The 18,564-nt window shown below is 40.4% G+C and overlaps 1 protein-coding gene across 1 annotated transcript in view; it reads right to left on the bottom strand.

The window, feature by feature from the left end:
• LOC132390924 (annexin A10-like) overlaps nucleotides 1-18,564 on the bottom strand; it is a 200,750-nt gene that overhangs the window by 51,876 nt on the left and 130,310 nt on the right. The window contains exon 3 of the mRNA XM_059963458.1: nucleotides 17,396-17,490. Coding sequence (XP_059819441.1) covers nucleotides 17,396-17,490 — 95 coding nt within the window. The remainder of the gene's footprint in view (nucleotides 1-17,395; nucleotides 17,491-18,564) is intronic.

Raw genomic sequence — 18,564 nt, 5'->3', positions numbered from 1 at the left:
TCCAGCCACTTCACAAACAACTTTTTATTTGATGTGTGATATACAGCGAAAGCATACAGCATGGGTTCCTGACCTTTTTTATGCCATTGACCAATGCCATTAAGCAAGAGGTCCGTGGACCCTAGGTGAGGAGCCCCATAGCATGGAGAGAAGGCAAGACAGTGGCTATATTTCCATAGAAGTTTGAGGAGATTTGGTATGTCATCTTGCAAATGTACTGTGGAGAGCACTCTAACTATCTGTATCATTGTCTGATATGAGAGGGGGTTTGTCCTACTGCAGAGGATTGAAGTAAGTTGCAGGAAGTTGTAAATTTAGTCAGCTCCACTAACCTCTGTAGTACCCAGGACATCTTCAAGGAGTGGTGCCTCAGAAAGGCAGCATCCATCATTAAGGACCCCCAATTGTGACAGGGCTTGAATACTATCATCTCATCTCTTATAAAGTAAAATCAAATGGCATAGACAACAACAGGGCTTCGCTTCCAGATGAGTTCAATGTCTTCTATGCTCGCTTTGATCATCAAAATATGGAGGAACCATCATGAACTCTCACAGCGGCTGATAATCTTGTGATTTTAGTCTCTGATGCCAATATGCGAGCAGCCTTCGGAAGGGTGAGCCCCATGAAAAGCATTCGGCCCAGATGGGGTACCTGGCTAAATACTGAAGACCTGTGCTGATCAACTGACAGAGTGTTCACTGAGACCTTCAACCCCTTGCCTTCAGAATTCTGAAGTACCCAACTGCTTCAAGCAGGCTTCAATAATACCAGTACCTAAGAAGAATGTGGTAAACTGCCTCAATGGCTATCATCCAGTAGCACTTACACCCACTGTGATGAAATGCTTTGAAAGGTTGGTGATGAAACATATTAACTCCTGTCTGAGAAATGATTTGAATCCACTACAATTTGCCTACCAGAGCACAGCAGATGTCATCCTTTTGGCTCTTTACTCAATCCTGCCTCATCTGGACAGCAAAGATGCATACATCAGGATGCTCTTTATCGACTACAGCTCAGCATTCAATATCATCGTCCGCTCAAAACTAATCAATAAGCTTCAAGACCTTGGCCAATACCTCCTTGTGCAATTGGATCCTTGATTTCCTCACTTGCAGACCCCAGTCAGTTCGGATTGGCAACAACACCTCCTCCACCATCTGCATCAGCACAGGTGCACCACAAGGCTGTGTGCTTAGACCCATGCTCTGCTCACTTATGACTGTGTGGCTAAGCACAGCTCCAATGCCGTATTCAAGTTTGCTGTCATGGGCCAAATTAAAGGCGATGAAGAATCAGCATACAGGAGGGAGATTGAAAATCCAGCTAAGTAGAGCCATAACTCCAACCTCTCACTCAGTAAGACCGAAGAGCTGAATTTTGACTTTAGGAGGAGGAAACAAGAGGTCCAAGGGCTGGTATTCAACTGGGGTTCAGCAACTTTAAATTCCTTGGTGTTATTATTTTGGAGGACCACTCCTAGGTCCGTAAGGCGCATAAGTGCAATTACAAAGAAAACATGGCAGAGCCTCGACTTCCTTAGGCATTTGCAAAGATTTGGTATGACATCTAAAACTTCGGCAAAGTTCTACAGATGTGTGGTGGGGAGTATATTAACTGGCTGCATCACAGCCTGGTATGGAAACTCCAATGTCCTTGAACAGAAAATCCTACAAAAAATAGTGGATATACCCCTCCACACCATAGAGCACACCTACATGAAACATTGTTGCAGGAAAATTGCATCCATCATCAGGGACTCCTGCCACTCAGGACTTGCTTTCGTCTTGCTGCTGCCATCAGGAAGAAGGTGCAGGAGCCTCAGGACTCTCACCACCATGTTTAGGAATAGTTATTACTCCTTAACCATCGATTTCTTGAACCAAAGAGGATAACTTCACTAGACCCATCATTGAAATTTTTCCACAATCTATGACTCGCTTTCAAGGACACTTTATCTCACATTCTTGATATTTATTGCATATTTAATTATTATTATTCTTTCTTTCTTCTATTTGTACACTGGTTGAACCTCCAAATTAGTGTGGTGTTTCATTAATTTTATTATGGTTATTATTCTATTATGGATTCATTGAGTATGCCCACAAGAAAATGAATCTCAGAGTTGTATATGGTGACATATATGTTCTTTGATAATAAATTTACTTTGAAGTTTATGGGAAATATCTGCATTTAATACATTCCTTGCTCGATCGCAAAGACAGGCATTACAAACATCACTGGTAATAGTGGGAAACTGTAAATATGACCCATGCCCATTGTTAGACGCCTCTGAACATCAACATATAAATGTAGGCTAGGGTTCACCAATACCGTCCTCATTGTGATCTGTGACATGTAACCTCAAATACTGGCCTAAATTGCTTTGTCCATGTAAGTCAAGATCACATTCACTTTCTGCCTGCTACTTTCAGGATCATCACAGGCTGCAGCCAGTCCATTTGCATCATAAAGTTTGCTGCTCACTGCTGCATTAGACATGCCACCCAAGCTCTCTGTCAAAGAGAGAGGACTTCATCTACTTTTCCTTCAGTGCACAGGAGCAGGTAAGGAAGGGCACAGCATTTGCCAAACTTGCAGGGCTCCCACAAGCGCAAGCATTCAATAATTCCACATCTCCATACAGAGATCTGACTGACAAATTTGCGTGAAGGACATACCTTTTTCAGGAGATGTTCTCCACCAGCCTGTCCTGCTTCATCCACCAAAGGTTTACAGAAACTATTGCTTGCTGGGTTTTTGGAGTACTATACCTGATTTCTTCCACCACTCTATGTCCATTCTTGAATTAGCAGTACTTTCCAATAGGTGGAAGAGTGCTGCTTTTGTTGTGCATTTGCAAAAGTAAAAGTTACAGGATTGTAGCTGCAAAGTCAAGTGCCGGCAGTCATGAGATGAGATGCTCAACTGATCAATGGAGATTAAAGGTATAGCACATTGGGAAACTGACACGGCTAAATATGCGTTTCTGGGAGTATCACATTAGAAGGTTGTAATCTTTATAGGACCTCCTTAAACAGTATTAGGATTTTCCCTCTTTTGGAGCAATAAGCATAACCGTTCCAATTTTCCCAATTGAAATTAGGCAAAAAAAATTGAGAACAGTGCTGTGACATTTTGCGACCTCAAACCTGATTAAAATGGGATCTGTACGTTCCTTACAAGAGGTGCATGAAGAGCTTGCAGCTCTAGTACCATCACTGCACAGACCATTTGGAGTAAGACAATGCCTAAGGAAATCTCCCTAGCTAGGCCACAGTGCAGCTTCAGAAAAGGCTGTCATAAAGGGAAAGGAAAATATGGTGTGGGGCGCATGGCCGTTCTCAGTGTATCTATGCACCCATCACTAGCTGATCAACTCGTATGCTCTGATTGTCTAAGTCACTCTGAAGTGTGGGCTGATCATGGCATAGGCAACTCAGTACTGATTTTTATGAAGCATCAGTGATCAATAAAAAACCATCAGAGATAGACATATCAGAAGCTGGCAAATTCTATTTACGAAAGCATTAATGAGACAGTGCAGACACTTTCATAGCCATCTTCATTTCTGATCCCTGCCTAATGTGGTTAGTCTGACTATTGTCTGAATTGTGATTGTCATAGGTTCTCTGTAACTGCTTCAGTTTCCACCAGCTGTGGAAGAAACCATTGTTGTGTGACCAGCATCAGGGTCACAAACGATGCTGGGCAAATAGTTAGGGAAATCTCTGGTGAGTTTTTGAATGGTTACAGTCTCACCTGGGGAAAAATATTTGAAGTTCAAAGTAAATCAAGGTCAATGGGGCAAGCACCATAGTGTAGTGGTTCCACAATGCTTTACAGTACAGGTAACCCGCGTCCATTTCCTGCTGCTGTCTGTAATGAATTTGAATGCCCTCCTCGTGACCCAGTGGATTTCCTCCCACAGTTCAAAGATGTAACAGTTGGTAGGGTAATTGGTCATTGTAACTTGTCCCATGATTAGACTAGGGTTAAATCAGTGGCATTTCTGGGAGGCGCGGCTTGAAGGGTTGGAAGGGCCTATTCCCCAGTGTGTCTCGATAAATAAAATTTGTTATCAAAGTATCTACATGTTACAGACACTTGCAGGAAAAATAAAGAAATACAACTGAACCTACAAAAAAAAATTAAACAAAGACTGCAACCAGCCAGTGTGCAAAAAAAGAAAATAATACTGAGAACATTAGTTGTAAAAGAGCCCTTAAAAGTTAGTACGAAGATTGTAGATTCAGGTTGGATTTACGTTCAGTGAAGTTATCATTATGCAATTATTTCTGGGTGAAACCTCTGTTATGTAGAATTTACAGTTCTTAAATATGTCCACTTTCCAGGATACTGATTTTAAATTGGGGTGTTTATTTTATGCAACACTTTCAGTTCTACCACTAGGTGGTGCGACAGATCAGGAATTCAATTCTGGCAGGTTGCATCTGCCAAGATCTATGTTTGCCAACATAATGACTCAGCAATCACACATTTCTACCACCTGTCTCCGTTTATTTGACAGGAAATTGGCAATAACAATGCCTAACTTGGTCCCATGTCTCATGGAACCCCTTGGGAAAATGTCACCATTCTATCATGAAACCCTATGAACTCTCCCAATATGTTTTGTTAGTACAAAAATAAAGCCATATGTGGAAGGAAAGAGATATGGCTGTAATAACAATGTAAAGCCCTACGTGTTTATATTTTGTCTAAGTTCATGCAGGTGAACAAAAACTGAAATAAAATTTAGTGCATCTGCTGATATTTAATTTACACCAATCTCACATGGGGCTGGACCTTAAATGTAGAGTCCCCTCTGAAACACTAGAAATGCACAATGTACCTATGCAGGAGGAATCAGAGGCTGCAGACGAGAAGGAAAGAGATTAGTGAGGAAGGTCCTGTGTGCTGCTAGAGTACGATCGGAGATGCACTATGGTGATTATAGGAAATGGCAAGCAGTGGGTAGCTCTAGTTACTTCATCTCACTCATCGAACAAAACAGAAATGAATTTCACATGTCAGGGGAAACACACACAAGAGAAAATAGCTAGTGTGAGCTGATTCAATAATATATTTGTTCATTGACACAATATGGTCTCTGCAGGCAATGCTGTCAAAGTCTATGTAGGATTTCATCTCATCTCATCACCCTCAGTTGCTTACTGCTGAAGCATGTTGGAGTTAGGACTATAGTGTGTAGGTTATTATGTGGCTTGTGAATGATCAATCTGTGAACAGGCTTCATCTGAAAAACATTCTCTAGGAGGGATCTCTAATTACAGTAAACACCAAAGATTTTATTTCCTGAATATCTTTGGGTGTACCTTATAGGTTTTGGGCTGTTGATCATGAAAATCACCAAGATATTTCCCTAACACACACTTTATTTTTGGAATTGCCTATATATAATTGGAGGCAGAGTGGAGTGATGATGGGGCTAAACAGCGACTCCTTTGCTTGCATCTTTGGAAACACCTCAATTTCCATCTTTAATATCTTTATTTTTCCCTTTCAAGGTTATTTTGAAGACAATAACCTGGAGATACATGCTGACTACGGTTCCTTGTAGGAATGGGACCCGCCCTCAGGGTTTCATAACTGGCTGTTGTTGTTTGGCACGGCAAGGGCTTGGCCTGAGAGGCTGCCTATTGTTTGGAGGCCTAGGATCTCGGGACTCTAGAGATGGGTGGATCGAAGGCTGGTGTCATGGCAGGAGATCCGGGTGTCATCGGGGGAGTCGGAAAATCTACTCAGATCTTTGAGCGCAAAGCTTGAAAAAAGCGATGTAATGGACTTTTAACATTGTAAAACATTGAGTTGTTGTTATGTCTCCCCGCTCGTTGTGAAAACACAGACATCCTTTTCTCCCTTATTAGGGAGAGAGAGAGCCTGGTATGTCGTATACTGGGTGAAACATGAAGTCTTTGGGGGAACTGCAAGTCTGTGTCTTTACTGTTGCTTTGCTTCCGCTTGAGTGCTCAGTGGCGGTGCCGACGCTTTTTTTTGCCAGTGGGTGGAGGGGATATTGTTGCTTGCTGCCGCTTATGCGTGGGAGGGAGGGGAGGTGGGGGGAATTTGGGGTTCTAACTGTCGTTCATTCTTTGGGGAACTCCTCTGTTTTTGTGGATGTTTGCAAAGAAAAAGCATTTCAGGATGTATATTGTGTACATTTCTCTGACATTAAATGTACCTTTGAACCGTTGAAACCTTTGATTTATTACTTCATTTCATAAGTCCAGTCAATTAAAATGTTGCCCACAATGTTAGCTGAGAAGTTTTCTATCTTGAATAATTTATAGATACTGGGCCTCTGTACCTCCCTCTGCAATTGGATCCTCGACTTCCTAACTGGAAGACCACAATCTGTGTGGGTTGGTGGTAATATCTCCTCCTCGCTGGTAATCAACACTGTGCACCTCAGGGGTGTGTACTTAGCCCATTGCTCTACTCTCCCTATAACCATGACTGTGTGACTTGGTATAACTCAAATTCCATCTATAAATTTGTTGATGATACAACCTTTGTTGATAGAATCTCAGATGGAGATGAGGGCATACAGGAGCAAGATATACCAACTAGTGGAGTGGTGCCGCAGCAACAACCTTGCACTCAATGTCAGTAAGACGAAAGATCTGATTGTGGATTTCGGGAAGGACAAATCAGGAAAGACAAACCAATCCTCATAGAGGGATCAGAAGTGGAGAGAGTGAGTGATTTTAAGTTCTTGGATATCAAGATCTCTGAGGGTCTAAGCTGGTCCTAACAATTCGATGCAGCTGTAAAGAAGGCAAGACAGCAGCTATATTTCACTAGGGGTTTGAAGAGGTTAGTTTTGTCAACGAAAACACTCAAAAACTTCAACAGATGTACTGCGGAGAGCATTCAGACAGGCAGCATTACTGTCTGGCATGGGGGGTGGGTGCGGTAGGTGAGGGTGGTAGGCTGCTGCACTGGACCAAAAGAAGCTACAACAAATCATAAAATTAGTTAGCTCCATCTTGGGTACTAGCCTTCATGGTACTCAAGACATCTTCAAGGAGCGGTGCCTCAGAAAGGTGGCATCCACTATTAAATATTCCATCACCTAGGGAATGCCCTCTTCTCATTTTCACTGTCAGGAAGGAGGAACAGAAGCCTGGAGGCACACACTCAGTGATTCAGAAACAGCTTCTTTCCCCCTTGCATATGATTCCTAAATGGACATAGAATCCATGAACACAACCTCACTTTTTTAATATGTTATTTCTGCTTTTGTACTATTTTTAATCTAGTCAATATACATATATATATACTTACTGTAATTGATTGATTTATTTTTTTCTTCCTGTATTATCATGTATTGCATTGAACTACTGCTAACTGTTAAGTTAAACAAATTTCACGACACATGCTGGTGGTAATAAACCTGAGTCTGATTGCCCAGACCTGCCTGGGCATGCTTAGGCAGGGCGGATGATGCATGGCAGGAAAAGTTTTAGAAAAGCCATATATTTCTGTGAAGGATTTCGATATTTGAAACAGATGTTTCCCAGAATAACTGGGACCAAGATTAAGGAAGGCATGTTTGTTGGTCCACAATTCAAACAGGTCATCAGTGAAAGGCAATTCAAAGAACTTCCAGTGGGACCGGAGAAAATCACATGGAGGGCATTCAAGGATGTTTTTGAAAAATTTCTTGGCAACTACAGAGCACCAAATTACATGCAGCTGGTTGACAACGTGCTTCAAGAATACAAAACCATGAAGTGCAACATATCATTAAAGATTCATTTTCTGCATTCCCATTTAGACTTCTTCCCTGCATATCTTGGTGCTCTCAGCGACGAGCATGGTAAAAAGTTTCACCAGGATATTGCGGTCATGGAGAAATGGTAACAGGGAACTGGAATCCATCAGTTCTGGCTGATTATTGTTGATTCTTAAGTGAGAAGCCTCAAACACTGAGTACAAAGAAAAATCATCAACAAAACAGATTTAGCCTAGTTGAACTATTGTAATATGTCAGCAGTGTTATACATTAAGCACATGATATTCAATAAAAGTTAGTCTTGTTTCTCCAAATTCGTACGTGATACAAATAGTCTGATTTTATATTTGTGTTCAGCTTCAAGTGGTCTATCATAAATAATAAACAAAAAATTCTGAGAAAGCTGCACTTCTGAAAAAAATGTGTTGTCCATGCAGACAATGCCTCCTTCAGCTGCTTTCCTGGGAGGTGAGGCTGATTCAATTCTGCCAGGACATCGCTAGTTTTCGTTCTTCCCCTCCAGCTTCTCTTGCTCTTGGTAATATTCAGCTTGCGTCTCTTGAACCTCAAGCTCTGGGTCTGCATCTTGCTGTTCCTTTAGTTGGCAATGTTATTCAGTATCCAGCGATGAAGGCTCCACACCTGCCTGTGTGTGTACTGAGGAGCAGCCCCAGTTTGACAAAGGTTGCAGGATCTCATCTTTAGAAGATGAGTGGGGTTGTCAACATCTATTCTGGTACTTGAAATAAAAACATAACATTCAGGAAGCACTTAGAAGGTCGGACAGCATCTGAGGAATGAGAGACTGAGTTAAAGTTTTGGTCATAACCCCTTCACCAGAATCCTCTGAATAAAGGTTTTCATCCTGAAACACTAATTCCCTTTCTCTTTCTGCAGATGCTGAATGCATCCAGCAATTTTGTCTTTATTTCAGATTTCCTGTATTTCATGTGTGGGATTCCCTAAAGGCTAACTTGCAGGAAAGGAAGTCAAATGCAATGTTAGCATTCATTTTGAAAGGAGTGGAAAATAAAAGTAAGGATGTTATTCTGAGGATTTATAAGGCATTGGAGTATTGTGTGCAGGGTTGGGCCTCTTGTGTAAGGAAAGGATGAGCTGGAGATGGGCCAAAAGAGGTTCATGAGAATGATCTCGGGAATGAAAGAGCTAATGATGAAATGCATTTGATGGCCCTGGGCCTGTACTTTCCAGAGTTTAGAAGAATGAGGTGGAATCCTACTGAATATTGAAAGGTCAAGGTAGAGTGGTCATGGAGAGGATGTTGCTTCTATTCAGGGGCCTCAAAATAGAAGGACGTTGTTATGTCTAGAAACTCCAAAGCATAAAACTAATTGAGAGCAAAAGGACAGGAACCCAGGAGAACAGGTCTTAGTTTTGTTTATACTTTAAGCAAGGTGCACGTGCATGACCAGTGGTGTGATGATGTATGCCACTCATATAAACCATAATGAGTTATTTTTACAACAAAGAATACTTAATCAAACAATATATTTACAATATTACTCAAATATTACTGATCAGACATCCTATTAGAACAGAGGTTTTTAGCTAGAGTGTGGTGAATCTGTGGAGTTCATTGCCACAGGCGGTGGAGAAGGCCAAGCCATTGGGTATACTTAGAGGGAAAGTTGATAGGTTCTTCATTAGTAAGGGCATCAAAGCTTAAGGAGAGGAGACAGAATAATGGGGTTGAAAGGGATAATAAATCAGCATGATGGAATGGCAGAGCACACTCGTTGGGCCAAATGGCCTCATTCTGCTCCTTGGTCTTATTGACTTAGCTACGATTTTTCTATGATTTTAAATGCTCTCATTGAATTGGCACTCAACACCTTTGGTTGGATTGTTAATTGGTGTGAGGTCATTGAAGATGAGGATAATACTCTGCCCCCTCCCACAATCCCGCCCTTCAGGTATTGCCATATGCAGAGATAATATGCCAGTGCGATTCTCCTGAGGATCAATACATCAGGTGTCTGCCCAGAAATATTACACTTACTGTCTGAGAAATCTGATAATTGAGGGAGGAGTATTCTGTTGAGAAAAGGGATCAAACTACTAAAGGGAGCTCATATGCACAAAGGAGGACAGCCAATGCATGCCTGCACTTGTGGAAAGGCAGCAATGCAATAAAATCCCAGTGCCTTTTCACAGATTCCTTGCAGATTGAGTGTGTGAGTGGCCTCAGCAAACTGGGGAAAGATCTGTCGTGCCAAGGGTTTTCTTGCAGAATCTCAGTTTTGCAAAACCTTTAAATTGCAATTACTTTGCTTATAATAAAGGTCCAAGAATGATATGTGTCTCTAAACATTTTGTTGGAGTGGGCTTCTTACTGCTGGGAATATCTTTTCCTCTTAGCTAGAGGTCCTTGATCCACCATGAGCGACTTTTCATTGCTCTATGACATCTCCAATGATGGAGTCAGGTGTCAGCAATGAGCGCCCAGTGGATGAGTAACTCTAGAACTAAATGCTGGAAGAAGTGTTAGAACGTACTCTGGAGTTATGGTTTATAGCAAATACTAATTTTAACAGCTAATTTGTCCAGACAAATATTACTTTGTCTGGAGTGTGGATGTGAGGAAGGCTAAGTTTGAAATCTATATTTAATTCAAAGGAAACATTGTAGATAGATTGTAACTATAGCATTGTCTTGCTGTTACCTTTGATTTTTAGCATATCAAAATGTCATATAATATTGAGTCAAGCAGGCCTGTTCTTCCAAGTGTGTCTCAATAGGATGTCCATTGCTCATTTTTGTTGAATAAACACTTTTATATCCATTAGCTTCAGTGTCTCTCCAGTGACTTTGTTCATGTCATGATAAATGTATTCTGATAGTTTACATAATAAGAACTTCGGAAAATGTTTGAGCAGCTTGTGTTGTGTTATACTTATAGAGTCATACAACATATAAAAAAGGCTTTTAATGTACCGTGCCCATGGCAACATCAAGTACCCATGTACATTAATTGCATCTACCAGCATCTGGCCCAGAACCTCCTATGCCCTGGTGATTCAATTGCTTGTCTAAAAAACTCTTATGAGTTTCTTTCTCCACCAACTCTGTTGTTCTAAATTTCAACCATATATCTGAGTGAAAAGAATTTTTCTTTAGATCACCTGAAAAATGTGTGGATGGCAAGAATGAAACTATTAGCCCCATGTGTTATAATGATGGAAAAAAATGTCAGAACACTAAGGTGAATTGAACAAGTAACTCGATGGACAAAAGTTCACCAAGAATGTGTGATCTATCCCTGGAGAAATCCCTTCTGTTTGTGATCTATGGCAAAAAAAGGATTTTAATAGATCTGATTTCTCAGCAACATTGCTACCTCTTAAAATAAAAGGTCTAACTAGGTTAAAATGAATTTGCAATGTTGAGAATAATCTGCACCTTCTTCTGTTTAAGAACTATTAAATGAACATGAAGTCACTCTGGAAGAAAACTGATTCCTTAAAACAGTTTTGTTGTTGGCACTGGGCCCATGAGAATGTCAATTGATGTTAAGAATAAGGGCTAATTAAATTGACCCTAACAAATGCAGGGAAGGCAAGCTTGGGCTGATGAGAAGGATGAAGAAAACACAAGTTTAGAATATAATCATTTGGAATATACTCATTTTTTAAAGTGAAGGATGTCTCTGTGCTATGTCATTGTTAAATATTTTTCAGGGTTTCTCCAGGCTCCCTATGAGAGTTAGAGCTGACAATCAGGATTACTTTGTGGAAATCTGCCACATAAGTGGTAAGATAACACAAAACATAAGTGGTAAGATTCATCTTTTGGTGCTGGGGCAGTTTAACCTCCTTCCCATTCCTTCTTGAATGAATTTTGATGGCAACCATCAGGGGGTGAGCCTGTTTCATTGGCTGTGGGTAGAGGTCAGATTATGTTAACAAGTCTACATCTTATAACTTTCTTGTTAAGTATAGTGCAGGGGTTCCCAACGTTGTTTATGCTATGGACCAATACCATTAAGCAAGGGGTCTGTGGACCCTAGGTGGTGAATATAATGTGTTACAATTAGGCCTCAAGATTCATTTACGTATTTCACTCCCACTCTGACGAGCAGTGTCTGGTTTCGGATTAATATTCTCTAGAGTAATATCTCCATGGATTTCCTGTTGCTGCTACTTTATATTATTTAATGCTTATCATTTTAAGAAGGAAAATAGTGATTGCTATTCAAGCTGAAATAGAATGGCCTTTGACCTTTAACTTGAATGAAATTTGGATTATGAGGTTGGGCCTTCATACACAGGTGATTATTTATGCAGATCAAATTGAACTTTATTGTGTGCTGCATGACTCATGTCAGTGCACTTTACATTAGAATCTGACTCACTCTTCAACTTGCGTCCTTTTTGTACTCTGTCTGAAAAGTTACTCAAAACTTGAAGAGATAGCAAGTGTTAAGGTTACGAATCAGTCACAAAAATTGTGATAAAGACTCACACTCCTTTTTATTCAGTACTGATTTGTTGTAGGCTTCATGTGACTACACATGTTACAAGAACATCAGTTCAAGATGTGCCATATTTAAATATTGAAGCTACTCTATTGTTGAGCACAGGACCTAGAACATTTTCTGCTCTATTATTTTGGGCATTAAAGTTATGTGTGTCTTCATGATGACACATAAAGAGTGATAACTCAATTACAAGGTTCACAGAACAGCATTGGCAAGTTGCCTAGTGTAGTGCTACAATGCTAACTTCAGTGAGATATTCTTTATTGATGTTCTTGCAGTTGTCAGCATTCAACATATTGAATTGAATTGAATTGAATTGACATTATTACTTACATCCTTCATATACATGAGGAGTAAAAATTTTTACGTTATGTCCCCATCTAAATATGCAATGTGCAACTTATAGTAATTTATAATGAATAGTATGTACGACAGGACAGTCAATATAATATAGAAATACAATTTTATCAGAATGAAGTAATCAGTCTGATAGCCTAGTGGAAGAAGCTGTCCCAGAGCCTGTTGGTCCTGGCTTTAATGCTGTGGTACTGTTTCCCGGATGGTAGCAGCTGGAAGAGTTTGTGGTTGGGGTGAAATGGGTCCCCAGTGATCCTTCAGGCCCTTTTTATGCACCTGTTGCTGTAAATATCTTGAATCATAGGAAGTTCACATCCACAGATGCGGTGGGCATCATTTTCAGCAAGTCCTGTGATTGAGCGAAGTACAGTTCCCATACCAGGCAGTGATGCAGCCCGTCAGGATGCTCTCAATTTTGCCCCTGTAGAAAGTCCTTAGGATTTGGGGGCCCTTACCAAACTCCTTCAACTGTCTGAGGTGAAAGAGGCGCTGTTGTGCCCTTTTCACCATGCAGCTGGTATATACAGATCATTTGAGATCCTCAGTGATGTGGATGCTGAGGAACTTAAAGCTGTTCATCCTCTCAACTCCAGATCCATTGATGTCAATAGGGGTTAGCCAGACTCCATTCCTCCTGTAGTCCACAATCAGCTCCTTTGTTTTGCTACATTGAGGGAGAGGTTGTTTTGTTGAAACCACTGTGTCAGGGCGATGACTTACTTGCTGTGGTGTTGCTGCCAGTTCTTAAATAGACAATTATTTGGCACTGTTGATTGGCCACAGTTGAGGTGACAGATGACTGGAGGATAATGAATGTGATAGCTTTATTTTAAAAGGGCAGTAAAATTAAACTAAGGAATTGCAAGCCAGTAAACTTAACAATACTGGTGGGGAAGTTGTTGGGAGAAAAACTTCTGAGGACCAAAATTATAGACTGCATTTGGAAAGACTGAGAGTGATCAAAGATAACATGTTTTTGTCAGATGGACGAAGGTCCTATCTGACCGATTTATTTAATTTTTTTAAAGTGCACTCATAAGGGCGGTGTAGCTGACATGGACAGCATTAAGCTATTCTAGATAACCCCAAATGTGAGACTGACCCAACAGGCTAGAACCTGGAGAAAAATGTGAGAAACATTGTTAGAAGTTAATTTCTTTTGCCAGAGGCCAGAGATCATTCAGGGCTCAAGGCATTCCTGGCAGGAGATGGGGCAGGGTCTGCAAGCAAGCACCTACTAAGGGATTCTGGATAGGCTTGTCCCATTGAGGCAGGGAAAGGATGGTAGGATGAAGGAATTATGGTGGATGGAGATGTAGAACATTTAGGCAGGAAGAAGCTTAAGAATAGACGAGAGAGCTAGAAGGGGACATAACAAGGTGTTGGCAAGTAGGATTAAGGAAAACCCTAAAGCACTCTATATGTGAAGAACAGGAGGATGACAAGAGTCAGGGTATTACCAATCAGGGATAGGAGAGGAAACATATACATGAGTGGTGGGTCAACCTTTTAGACAGGATTCTTGGAGACAAGATCTGTGAGCATTTGGAAAAGTGTAGTCTGATTAGGGTTAGTTAGCATGTCTTTATTTGAGGCAGGTCCTGCCTCACAAGCCTGATGAATTCTTTGAGGAAGTGACAAGACAAATTGATGAAGGTAGAGCAGTATATGTGGTATATATGGATATTAGTAAATTTTTTGATAAATTCCACTATGGTTGGCTCATTCTGAAAGTTGTGAGGCTTGGGATACAGGGAAACTTGTCTGAATGGGTTCTGCCCACAGAAGGCAGAGCGTGGTAGTGGATGGAGCATATTCTATCTGGATGGTGGTGACCAATGGTGTTTCACAGAGATCGGCTCTGGGACCTCTGCTTTTTGTGAGTTTTATAAATGACTTGGATGCAGAAACAAAAGGATGAGCTGGTAAGATTGCAGATGGCATGAAGGTTGGTGGAGTTGTGGATAGTATTGAAGTTTGTCTGATGTTACAATGAGACATTGACCGGATGTAGAGCTGGCCTGAGAAATGGTAGATGGAGTTCAATCCAGAAAAGCGTAAAGTGATTCACTTTGGAGGGTCGAATTTGAAGGCCAAAATAAGGTTAGTGGCAAGATTCTTAACAGTGCGGAAGAACAGAGGGATCTTGGGATTCACGTCTACAGATCCCTCAAAGTCACAGTGCACGATGGTACGATGGTTAAGAAGAATTATGTGTGCTGGCCTTTATTAGTCAGGAGTTTGAATTCAAGATCCGTGAGGTCATGTTGCAGCTCAATGAAACTCTGGGTAGACCGCACTTGGAATATTGTCTACAGTTCTAGTTGCCTCATTGTAGCAAGAATGTGGAAGCTTTAGAGAGGGTGTAGAAGAGATTTACCTAGATGCTGCCTGGATTAGAAAGCATATCTTATGAGGATAGGTTGAGCAAGTTAGAGCTTTTCACTTTGAAGAGAAGGAGGATTAGAGATAACCTGATAGAGGTGTATAAGATGATAAGAGGCATTGACAGAGAGAACAGGCAGCACCTTCTTCCCAAGGCAGAAATACAAAATGTAAGAGCGCACAATTTTAAGAGGACTTCCCTCTCCCTCCCCCTTCTCCCAACTGTAATTCTCTTCTCACTCTCAGTCCACAATAGAGACCCACGTCAGAATCAGGTTGATCATCACTCTCAGAGGTCATGAAACGTCTTCTTTTTGTGGCAGCTGTACAATGTAATACATAAAATTACTACAGTACTGTGCCAAAGTCTTAGGCCTTCTACCTATATATATGTGCTGAAGACTTTTGCACAATACTGAATAATAGAGACATTTAAGATACTCTTAGATAGGCACTTGGGTGAAAGAAAAATGAAGGGCTTTGTGGGAGGGATGCATTAGGTCGATCTTGAAGTAGATTAAAAGTGCACCAAATCGAGGGTTGATCCTGTACTGTGTTGTACTGGTCTACGTTCTATGAACTCCTGTCCATTATACATGATCCTGTTGCCTGAAGAAAAATAGATGAAGTCTTCATGAGTACGGAGACTGAGTGACCTTGTCAATGTAGCAGCAAGGAGCAAAATGCGAATAAAGAACGATCGGCTGCAGCAGTCTGGAACGATGTTCTTCAGGTAAATCAGAAATGTCATTTTGAAGACCAGTCCAGTTAAAACTATCACTGCAATTGCCTGGTGTCTGTTGTGCCATTGATGACATATAAAGAATTTTTAAGTTTGAGAAAATGAGAGGGAGAATGAAAACCTTGATGTGACAGCACCGAGAAAAGCGGGTAAAATCACTTTCCTGGATTTAACCCGACTTTCGGCTGTACAAAACCATTCTATGTAAATATATGTGAACAAATTTCTGATCCATTGTCATTCGCTTAAGAGTGTTAGAGTGATGTGTTTACTCAGGTAAAAGTCAAAAGTTTCTATTAAATTAAATTAAATTAAATTAAAGGAAAAGTGATCCATTTGACTAAAGTTCAAGTGAATAGTTTTCTTTCAAGCTACATTTCAAAATCTAACCAGCAGCTCAAACATTACTCTGGTTACTCATGTCCTCCACCATTGGTACTCCGACTGTGGTGTGAACCAGTTACAAAGTGAACTGCTGTTATTCACGGAACATATTTCAACAGCATCTCCCAAACCACAACCTCTGCTATATCAGACAAGGGCAAGGAACAGCAGCATCTGCAGCTTCTCCACAATCACAAACTGAACTGGCTTGAAAATGGATCATTGTTGCGTCTGTAGACAAGGGTCTAGAACCCCAGAAGGATTGCAGCAGATAAGGGAAGGCAGCTCAATTCTCAAGGACAAACAGGAATAGGGAATAAATACTGTCTTTGCCAGCAATGCCCTCACGCTGTAATTAAATATAATAGAAACGATTTGGTCCTTTGTCTGTTTGCTATTCACAGGAATTTACTGCAATGAAATTGGCTGCTGTCATTGCCCATAGGATGCCTGTGACAGAGATGAAAGGTAATCATTGGTTTTTGAGTGTTTTGACGCTCTGAAAAAGCTCCATATGATAGGAAGGGCAAAATTATTTTATTTAATAATGTTTTATTTATTCATTTACAGTTCTGTTTTGGGGTACTTTTTTTTACAATCCATTCATCTATTGTTCTAAATTGCCTGTTAATTTCATAGCCAAGATATCATTTCATTAATTATAATTTCCATTGTTGAAATATGGTTAGATCCAAATGTTTATTAATATGGTGAAACATGTCAAATCCATATGCTTTATTTCATTTACTGATTTTAATATAAGTTTCCAAAGACAGTCTCTCAAAGAAACATCTTGAAAGCTCTGAAAAATTATGTCTTTAACACACTTCTTGAAATCAGCAGGAACGTGGCTCAAATAAGTCCTGAACTAGCCCAAGACTGTAAAATGTCAACCGCCAGCTCACAGGTTTCCTCAGAGGATTGCTTAGTAGAAGGGCATTGTCTGAGATAACCTGGAATCCTACCTTCACTTCAGGTATTGTGAGTAAAGAGTGACTCTTGGAGAACATTCATTGGTACTTTCTGTAGGATCCCTATACAACCCTTACTCTAACCAATCCCTTCCTTTTTTGCATTGCATGCTGATTGTGAGTCAACAGTGAGAAGATTCAGAAAATTAATATTAGAAAGAAAGCTTAGTAAAGCTAACATATTCCCAACCCCGTTACTTTTTTGCCATGACACAAAAAGGCTATAAAATGAATGTGTAAAAACCTGAGGACATGAGCTCATTGCCAATGTATTAGGAATATGCAAAACATACCTTTCCATACATAGCGTTGTAGGTCTGACCAATAATCAGCCTTTGTGCATTTGAGCATTGGGTCAATACATCAATAAGATCATCTTTGTTGCACTCTAAATGGAAACAGAAACAAAGAATAAGAACATTTGTAATGACTATTGTATTCCTTACATGTATAAAAGATTGCCAAAAATCAATCAATCTACTAATCCTTTCACCAAATACAAGGCTTCTTTCCTGCCAGGATGAAATGTACACTGTTTGGTGAGGCAATAACTTCAGATTCAACCAGGTAAAGGGGAATATAGAAAGACATAAATATACTAAGAGTAGTTGGTGTGAATTTATTTGGCAAACATATATGATTTTGTGAAGTCCTTTGAAATTAAAAAGAGGAATTGAAATAAACATTAGATGGAAGACAACAATGGCATTCTGACTGAGGAACACAGAACTGCCAGAGTTTAAATGGGAGCAACATAAAGAAAGGGAGAACTTTTTTGACTTGTCAGTAGTATAAATGATGTCAGAGTTACCAATGACAACCAGGCTCTTGACGATCTGAACACTGTGATCAACATGCACAAAACAGCTCACTCTGATGCCTTAACCATTATTTTGGGGAATTTTAACCCTGCCAGCCTGAAAAAGTCACTAAATAATTACCGTCAACAAATCACTTATAGTAGCAGAGGAAACAACACACTGGACCCCTGTGGAAAGTCTGATCACCTGGCTGTACTTCTACTCCCTGATTATAGCCAGAGACTGAAGACTGAGGACCGTACAGAGGACCAAGAAGGTATGGACAAGAGAAGCACAGAGCTGCTTTGAATCAGTGGACTGGACTGTATTCAGGGTTTCATCTTCGAATCTGAATGAATATGTCACAGTTATTACTGTCCATTAAAATCTGTGTGGATGAGTGTGTGCCTCTACCTAGGCCTTTGAATATTCCCCAGGTTTCGATGAGATCCTCCCTCATTCTTCTCAACTAAATTTCCCTCCCTGCCTTTGTAAGTATCATAGCTCCAAAGTCTGAAGTAGTTCCAAATATAATCCTCTTCAATAGAGATAATTTATAATGCTGCACCACACATCCCTTTGAAAGCTGACATTCTGAGTGAATATTAAGTACCTCTCCCTATTAAACATGTACTCTCATAAAGTGAATTATGGTTATTATT

This window comes from Hypanus sabinus, chromosome 3, assembly GCF_030144855.1.
Source record: "Hypanus sabinus isolate sHypSab1 chromosome 3, sHypSab1.hap1, whole genome shotgun sequence".
Taxonomy (NCBI): Eukaryota; Metazoa; Chordata; class Chondrichthyes; order Myliobatiformes; family Dasyatidae; genus Hypanus; species Hypanus sabinus.
Note: the sequence above shows the minus strand (reverse complement) of the source record. Positions and strands in the feature narration are given on the sequence as shown.